We start from the raw sequence: 9,228 nt of genomic DNA on the forward strand, positions 1-9,228 counted from the left end.
AGCCCTCCTCTTCTTGCGGTCCCGTATGCTTCATGAAGGCTCTCCCCGTGTCACTGCAGGATGGATGGTGTGGGTCTGACGGCCATTTTGTGTCGTCATCAGCAGCGCTTGCTACTCTCTGACTGTTTCCTGTTCTTTTCCATTTGTAAAAGAACGCCCCCTCTCCTCGGCCCCGCCCCAGAGCGCTGTAAACGTAGTAACTGTTGCTAAGTGACGTTTTTTTTTACAGAGGGGGCTCCGCAACAACAACAAACTCTTAGAGGTTTGCAGAGATTTTTATTTTATATACCCATATCTATATATAGCTATATTTTTTTTTTCCTCAGGAGTTTGTCGGGAAAAAAGAGAGAGGTGCTCCTCACTTCACAAGGAACGTCTGTCCGTCGGGGAGGTTTACACTTTTTGGTTATTTGTAATTTATTTAATATACGTTTCTTCTCCTCACACACCCGCACGGTAACAAGATGTCCGACAACCCCGACACCCAGGCTATGAATTTCCTGGCCCCTTTCCCGCCCAAGAATGTGAACGGCGCCAGCTTGGACTCCGTGGGCGAGAAGCTCAGCTCGGAGGTCCGCATGCGGCGCCACACCATGGACCGCGACCTGAAGACGGCCGAACACCGCTTCTTCCGCCGCAGCGTCATCTGCGACTCCAACGCCACCGCCCTCGACCTGCCCAGCAAGGCCGTCAGACTCGCCTCCCCGCCCGACTGCCTGGCCACCGTGGGCCTGCCCCCGCTGGGACCCTGCTGGCCGCTGGGACCCTGCTGGCCCCCCCTCTGCGCACCGGGGACCGAGCCCCCCAGCCTGGTGGTGACTGAGGCTGTGGCCGAGGAGCAGGCCGACGGAGGAGGTGGAGGAGGAGGAGGAGGAGGAGGTGCGGCCAGAGCTGGTACTACTAATTTGGAGCCACGCCCGGCAGCATTGGATGTTAGTGACAAGGAGAAGAAGAAGGAGAGAGAGAAGGAGCAGGAGAAAGAGAGGGAGCGGGAGGAGAAGGAGAGACAGCAGCGGGAGGAGAAGAAGGAGAAGGAGCGGGAGCGGTCGGCCCTGGCGGCGGCGCCTCGGACAGAGAAGGAGAAGAAGAAGGAGGCGGAGGAGGTGGTGACGGCAGCCGGAGTGCCCAGTAAAGTGGAGGAAGAGGAAGAGGATGAGGAGGAGGAGAGCAGTAGCAGCAGCAGCCTGACGGAGGAGAAGCGCGAGGAGGAGGAGAAGGGAGCGGTGGCGCGGGCGCGCGCAGAGGCGGAGCAGCGCGTGGCGGACAGGAAGGTGCTGGACGAGGAGGAGGAGGTAGAGACCAAGGCGGTGGGCACGTCACCCGAGGGGGGCCGCTTCCTGAAGTTCGACATCGAGATCGGCCGGGGTTCCTTCAAGACTGTCTACAAGGGCCTGGACACGGAGACCACGGTGGAGGTGGCCTGGTGCGAGCTGCAGGTAGGACCCCTGACCCCCTGACTCCCTGACCCCTGTAGTTGTGGGTACTGAAGTTGTAGTCAGTACCCCCCCTTCCCCCCCTCCTCCTGGGGAACCTGTAGTGGTACCCAGGCCTCCTCAGCACAGCTCCCTGGTCTGACGGAGCAGAGAACGTGTGAGCAGCGACAGATAAACGTGGCTCTCAGAGATGATGATGATGTCACAGTCGCGCTGGGTGAGGATCAGCCAACCCGGGCGCAGCGGCGCTGTGGCGGGAGGGGAGTAGGGCGGGAGGGAGGGGAGGGGAGGAGAGGAAGAGAGAGACATGCTGTGGGCGGCCTAGACAGGTTGGCAGGATGTTGCTACTGCAGACTGGCTGGCTTGTTGTTGCAACTCTGTGGTGACGGTTCCCATAGGGCATAGTGTGTGTGTGTGTGTGTGTGTGTGTGTGTGTGTGTGAGAGTGTGTGTGTGTGAGAGTTTGTGTGTGTGATTCAAGAAGTTTCGTGGTCAGATGATGAGAGCCGTTGGCTGACAGGATGGCTCAGCAATCTAACTCACGTGGGGGGGGCGTGGCTGGGGGGATGAGGCTGGGGGGGGCAGAGGGTAGGGGGGGTTAGGGGGTAATGGATCTCACTAGCTTCTCACTTACTCAGGTCACTGTTTGATGTTTACCTCCTCAGACAGGCCTGCTGTCACAAGATCTCTCCATCTCTCTCTCTTTATCACTCTCTCTCTCTGTCTCTGATCCCAGGAAATGAACAAGTGAACTTAATCCGTCAGTTCTTGGAAAAAGATTGTTGTTCGTGAAGTGAAATGATCCCTTGTTGTACCTTTCTCTATAGTCAGTCAGTCAGTCAGTCAGTCAGTCAGTCAGTCAGCCAGCCAGTCAGACAATCAGCTAGCCAGCCAGCCAGCCAGCGAGTCAGTCAGTCAGTCAGTCACACACAGAGAGCACAGCTCTATGATCAGCTGTAATCCACAGCGCTGTCTGTGAGGACACAGTCAACTCAATCAACTCTGTCACCCGGCAGGGATGGAGGGAAGGAGGGAAGGAGGGATGGAGGGAGTAATTAATGTCTCTAGCGCCCTGTGTATTCTCAATGTATTGCGTCAATGGTTATGTGCATAACCACCACGTGTGTTTAAAGGCTTAGCATTAGGACTTTCACTGGGGCTGAGTAATCCATGGGGAGGACTGTGTGTGTGTGTGTGTGTGTGTGTGTGTGTGTGTGTGTGTGTGTGTGTGTGTGTACGTATCGGTGCTGAGTGAATCTCCACTTCCTCTGACATGTGACACACACACACACACACACACACACACACACACGCAAACTGCCTGGGTGGGCGTGGCAGCCAGAGCCAGGAGAGTCAGGAGCATCTGGAACTGGTCGATTGCGAGCGTGTGTATGTGTGTGTGTGCATGTGTGCAAGTTTGTGTGTGTGTTTGTGCATGTGTGCAAGTTTGTGTGTGTGTGTGTGTGTGTGTGTGTGTTGTGCCGTGGTGGGGGGGATGCATTCCTTGATTGCTGATCCAAAGCAGTTCATCCTGGTTTGAAAGGTATGGATGGATGGATGGTGGGAGGGGATGAGGAGGGTCTGGGGGGGGGGGCTGCTCAGGGGTCACCGGTCATGGGGTAGGGGCAGGAGGGGTCCAGTCTGACCGCGCGTTCAGCTTTAACTTTAACAAAGAGAGCTGTCACAATGAATGGGGAAGTGGAGGAGGGGAGAGAGGAGAGGAGTGGGGGGGGGGGGAGAGGGAGAGAGGAGGAGGAGGAGGAGGGGGAGGGGAGGGAGAGCGGTGGGGAAGGGGGGAGGGGTGGAGAGAAGAGAAGAGAGGGGAGGGAGAGAGGAGAGGAGAGGAGAGGAGGGGAGGGGAGGGGAGGGAGGGGGGGGGGAGGGAGAGAGGAGAGGAGAGGAGAGGAGAGGGGAGGGGAGGGGAGGGGAGAGGAGAGGAGGGGGAGGGGAGGGGGGAGAGGTGGAGAGGTGGTGGGGATCTGGTCGGCGGTTGTGTTTATCGGAAATGTCAAGGTTTTTGAGGGCTAATCCTGAGGGGGAGGGTGGGACTGGTGTGTGTGTGTGTGTGTGTGTCTCTCTCTCTGTTTCTCTGTCTCTCTTGTTGAACATGGGGGCTGGGTTTTAATACCATTCAGCCAGGCTTATTGAGAGAGAGAGAGGGGGGGGGGGGGTTATGTGGTGTCTTTCTGCAGGTTAGCTGCTAGTGAGTTGTTTTTGAAACCCACTAGCAGCCCCCCCACCCCCACTACTCCCCCCCCCTCCACTACTGCCCCCCCACCCCCACTACTGCCCCCCCTCCACTACTGCCCCCCCCCCCTCCACTACTGCCCCCCCCACCCCCACTACTGCCCCCCCTCCACTACTGCCCCCCCCCCCCCCCCTCCACTACTGCCCCCCCCACCCCCACTACTGCCCCCCCCTCTGGAGAGTGAGGTTGTGTCCTGGGCGTCAGGGAGAGGCCAGTGTTGTTACTGGAGGTCTGGTCTGGGCCTGTGAACCCTCAGGTTTACAGCACCGCTCAGTCTGTCTGTTCTCCTTCTACTGAGCTGTCCCGTCCCCCCCCACACTCACCCCTCTCTCCCTCTCCCTCCCTCCCTCCCTACCCCCTCTCTACCTCTCTTCCATCTCTTTCCTTCCTTCCCTCTCCATTTCACCCCACCCCCTTCTCTCTCCCTATCTCTCTCTTACCACATCTCTTGCTGTCTCCCTCTCTCTAGCACCCCCCCCCCCCTACCCCCTCTCCTCCCTCCCTCCCTCCCTCCCTCCCTGACCTTGTATGTAGCTGAGAGTGCTCTAATGGAGAATAAGCTGGTTATCATACAGGCTCTCTCGCGCGCACACACACACACACACACACACACACACACACACACACACACACACACACTCACACTCGGATGCACAGTTTCCTTGCTGTGCCAAGGAAAGTGGTCCCAGTGTAGAGAGGATGGATGTCCTTCCTTGCTGACCTATGTGACACGGACACAGTCCTTATCCTGTTCTAACACCACATGGACAGAGAGGTCATACTGACGTAGCAGGGCCTCAGTCTCCCTGATGTAGCTGGGCCTCAGGCTAGGCTAGGCTAGGCCTCAGTCTCCCTGATGTAGCTGGGCCTCAGGCTAGGCTAAGCTAGGCCTCAGTCTCCCTGGCTAGGCCTCAGGCTAGGCTAAGCTACGCTAGGCTAGGCTAGGCTAACTCATGTTGGTAATCAGAGCAGAGGAATGTGAGGGAGGTGTGTCTGCTGCCTCTGCCTGCAGCTAGTCAGACAGAGCCATGCTTTAAAGAGCACACACACACACACACACACACACACACACACACACACACACACACACACACACACACACACACACACACACACACACACACACACAGATGAGAGAGAGAGAGAGAGAGAGAGAGAGAGAGAGAGAGAGCAGTGTGTATGTGGTCATGAGTGAGTAATGCAGAGGAAGTGAGTGAGGAGTAGAAACTCAACCTCAGGTTGCTTCCTGGTCTGGTCTGGGACAGGAAGGCCAGGGCCCCCTTCATTTGCAAACCCTGTCCCTTCCTTGTTCTGTGTGTGTGTGTGGCCCATGTAAGATAGGAACAGTACAGTCAGTCATAGAAACCTACTGCTTTGCCTTATCTGTAGGAGATCAAACATGATTGACACTTCAGTGTTTCTCTCCCTCTCTCTCTTCTCTCTCTATCTATCTCTCTCCCTCTCTTTCTCTCTCTATCTTTCTCCCTCTCTCTCTCTCTCTCTCTCTCTCTCTCTCTCTCATCCCTCCCTCTCTCTCTCTCTCTCTCTTTCTTTCTGTCTGTCTCTATCTCTCTCTCCCCCTCTCTCCTGCTTTGCATTTGTCTGTTTTTAGGTGTTGGTTCTCAGTATCTGCAGAGAGCATCTCAGTGTGTGTCAGAGAGGGGGGGTTGGGAGAGGAGGCAGAGGGGGGGGGGGTTTCAGAAGGAGGTGGGGGGGGGGGGGTGTTTGAGTGACGGCGTAGACGATCTGCACTGAGAGAGCCAGCAGCAGCAGTTTGTGCGTGCGTGAGAGAGAGAGTGTGTGTGTGTGTGTGTGTGTGTGTGAGAGAGCGTGTGTGTGTGTGTGTGTGTGTGTGTGAGAGAGCGTGTGTGTGTGTGGAGAGAGCGTGTGTGTGTTTGTGCGTGTGTGTGTGTGCGCGTGTGTGTGTGTGCGTGTGAGGTGAATCGGGGACAGGCGTGTGCGTCAGACAGACGCTGGATGACTCGCTCTGTAAAGCATGACCCACTGCTGCGTCCTCCCCCCACAGTGACACTGTCTGTCTCCCCTCTCTCTCACTCCCCTCTCTCTCTCTCCTCCCTCCCTCTCCTCCCTCTCTCTCCTCCCTCCCTCTCCCCCTGCTCCTCCCTCCCTCTCTCCCCTCCCTCCACAGACAATGACTGCGTATACATACACCATAACGATTAAGGTCAATATTCTGGTTAATGTAATATTCCGAATAAGGTGTTTATATGCGCTATAGCAACTGGAATATTCCGTTTACATGTTAATTGGCTAAAGAATCTCTGGCCACATGGAACCGCGTATTCAGGTGCACTGGGCATGCGCATGCTGGTAGACCGAGAAAATGGTTCAAATATAATTGAGGCAGTACCGTAAAATATTAGAAATTCATTCATTTTCATTCATTCGTTAGTATTGTCAACTCCCGATCTCCTCTCCACTTACATCCAAGATGTATACGTTATTCATCTGTGTAAATGTAGGTTGTATAAAAAGAGCTGATGCATAATAAACGTTATGATAATTGTTGGAGTGCCTCTTGCTAAGATGTTTCTAAGATGATAAATAATATCACAGCACTGGTCAAGTCTAATGTGGCTTGCTATGCCGTCCCTAACAACAACAAAACCAAGGATTCCCTGCGAATGCGCAGACGAGCATGCGCAGGCGTAACTGAATATTCCGAATATTTTAGATTTTCCGATTAAGTGATACATATACTAATATTCAGATTCAAACAGGCATGCCAGGGGTCTTATTCAGAATATTCTGCAATCTTAATCCTGTGCGGCACGTGTTTACATGACTCTTGCCCAATCGGAATATTGAGCATATTCCGATTAATACAGGAATATGGTGTTTATGTAAACGTAGTCATTGTCTTCCCTCTCTCTCTCTCTCTCTCTCTCTCTCTCTCTCTCTCTCTCTCTCTCTCTCTCTCTCTCTCTCTCTCTCTCTCTCTCTCTCTCTCTCTCTCTCTCCTACCTCCATAGACGATGTGTCTGTGTTCATTGCTTAATTAATATAACAATTACTTTAGTCAATATACATATCAACAAAACTTTTGTCTCAATAATATTTCAATATTTTATTCAATCGTCTTCTCTGAAAAACAAACAAATGTAACAAGAAACAAAGTATGCATTATTCCGCAACAAAAAAATAGCCCAGTCTTAACTGGTAATCTCCGTTTTACAGTGCAACATAAAATCTCTCTTAAAGCAAGAGCTTGTAATCCCAGTAGAAGGAACATGTGCAGCCAGCTGGGATGTGCATGGAGTTGGGTTCCTTTTTCCCCTCCACACTGCTTTACCTCATCCGAAAAAGAGACATATAAAAGCACATTAGAATAATGATAAATAGTGGCATATTTAAAAATGTGTCAAATTTCCACGTCATTGCTGTGTTATGATACTAATAATAATAAAGTGTACCGTTATGTTAGCAGCACTGCAGAAATTACTTTTTAACATGGAGGCGATGAAGAGATTTATAAAATCCATTTTAAGTGAAGAAACAACATCGCTATGTAACATCTAACTGCATGTTTAGCACATCATAGCATGCTGATAGAACATGCTAAAAACACATAACTACACGTCACTAGATCACACGGTCCTTGCTCCCACCCCCAAAAGTCTTAACCACTGACAACCACCTCCACTGACAACCTCTTGTGAATGTAAGATGATACTAAATCACTTCCCCAGTAAACCAGCAACCAGTGTGGTGGTGGACTGTAGATTCAGAGTGACCCTAGGTTCTCCCCCTGACCCCTGACCCCTGACCCCAGCCCAGTCAGAGAGGACATCTGTAGCTAATCACTAGGTCACCCTTCCTGACCTCTGACCCCGCTTTGAAGCTGATGATGGATGTTTCAGATTGCCCGTTCTGACCCAGGTCCCTCCTGCCACCAAACACCTCCAACCACCCCCAAACACCCCCAAACACCTCCAACCACCCCCAAACACCCCCAAACAGCACCAAACACCCCCAAACAGCCCCAAACAGCACCAAACACCCCCAAACAGCACCAAACACCCCCAAACACCCCCAAACAGCACCAAACACCCCCAAACACCACCACACACCACCGAACAGCACCAGACAGCACCAGACAGCACCAGACAGCACCAAACACCCCAAACACCCCCAATCACCACCACACACCACCAAACTGCACTGAACAGCACCAGACTCCACCAAACACCACCAGACAGCACCGAACAGCACCAGACTCCACCAAACAGCACCAAACACCACCAAACAGCACCAGACTCCACCAAACAGCACTGACAAGCAACAAACATTACCAAACACCACTAAACACCACCAAACACCACCGAACAGCACTAAGAGCACCAAACAGCACTGAAATGAATGAAATGATGATTATATAATGATTTAAAGCACTTTGAGCTGCAACATTTGCAGGAAATTATTATTATTATTATTGAAAAGCACCAAACAGTAGTGAACAGGCCTCCCTGTCTAGATCAGCTGTGGCCTGCCTACTCTTGGGGCCTCAGTAGCGCTCAGGGACGATAACAGAGACTACTGTAGAATAGTTAAGCTATGGCAGCCCTGGGAGATGACTGGGGGCCCGCCTACAACCGGAGGGACACACTGATCTGACCATGAGAGGAGAGCTGGCTAGGCTAGGCTAGGCTAGGCTAACGTTCCGCAGGTCATCTCCATGGCTGTCTTCCTGGAAGGAGAAAGAGAGAGAGAGAGAGAGAAGAGAGAAGAGAGATGTGGCCTGGCCTGGTCTATTCTAGCCTGCCAAGGCATGTTTTCTCCCCTTCCCCGCCCCTCCTCCCCTCCCCCTCCACCCCTCCTCCTCCCCTCCTCGCGGCTGTGATGGTGATGTATAGCATGTGACGGTTTGTGCTGTAAGATCTCCTCAGGGTCAGGACTGCAGCTTAGGAAGAAAAGCAGGTTTTGGCTCCCTCTCTCCCCTCCTCCCTCCCTCCCTCTCCCCCTCTCCCCCTCTCTCTCTCTCTCTCTCTCTCTCTCTCTCTCTCTCTCTCTCTCTCTCTGTCTCTCTGTGTCTCTCTGTCTGTTTCTCTGTCTCTGTTTCTCTCTCACTCTCTCTCCCTCACTCCTTCTCTCTCCCTCACTCTTTCTCTCTCTCTCCTGGTCAGTCCATTCTCAGGTAGATTATGTGTGCCAAAGGTCAAGAGAAAGAGAGAAAGAGAGGGAGAGAGAAAGAGGGAGAGAGATGGGAAAGCAGTAAATTCTTCATGTTTCCCTGCCCCCCCTCAGCCAAACTCTTTAAACTCTCTCTCTCTCTCTTTCTCTCTCTCTCTCTCTCTCTCTCTCTCTCTCTCTCTCTCTCTTCCTAGCCTCTCTACTCTCTCCCCTCCTCCCCCCCTATCTCTCTGCCTTCTCTGTCTCCCTCTGTCTTGCACCTTTTCATTAACCTCATCTTCCTGGCTTATGATCAGTGTTTGTCCCACTGAGCTGGTGGTGCTGGTCCTGAATGGTGGTGATGGTCCCAACCTCCCCCAACCTCCCCCAGCCTGCCCCAGCCTCCCCCTAGCCTCCC

General features: G+C 53.1%; 1 protein-coding gene across 1 annotated transcript in view; it reads left to right on the forward strand.

Moving 5' to 3' along the window:
* Positions 1–464: 464 nt before the first annotated feature.
* wnk1b (WNK lysine deficient protein kinase 1b) overlaps positions 465–9,228 on the forward strand; it is a gene marked incomplete at both ends in the record, with an annotated part of 128,647 nt that continues 119,883 nt past the window's right edge. Inside the window, 2 exon segments of the mRNA XM_080538521.1 lie at positions 465–932; positions 1,164–1,436. Of these exon segments, the coding sequence (XP_080394647.1) occupies positions 465–932; positions 1,164–1,436 (741 nt within the window).

The sequence above is a fragment of the Nansenia antarctica genome (genome assembly GCF_963989245.1).
Source record: "Nansenia antarctica genome assembly, chromosome: 8".
NCBI classification, from domain to species: domain Eukaryota; kingdom Metazoa; phylum Chordata; class Actinopteri; order Argentiniformes; family Microstomatidae; genus Nansenia; species Nansenia antarctica.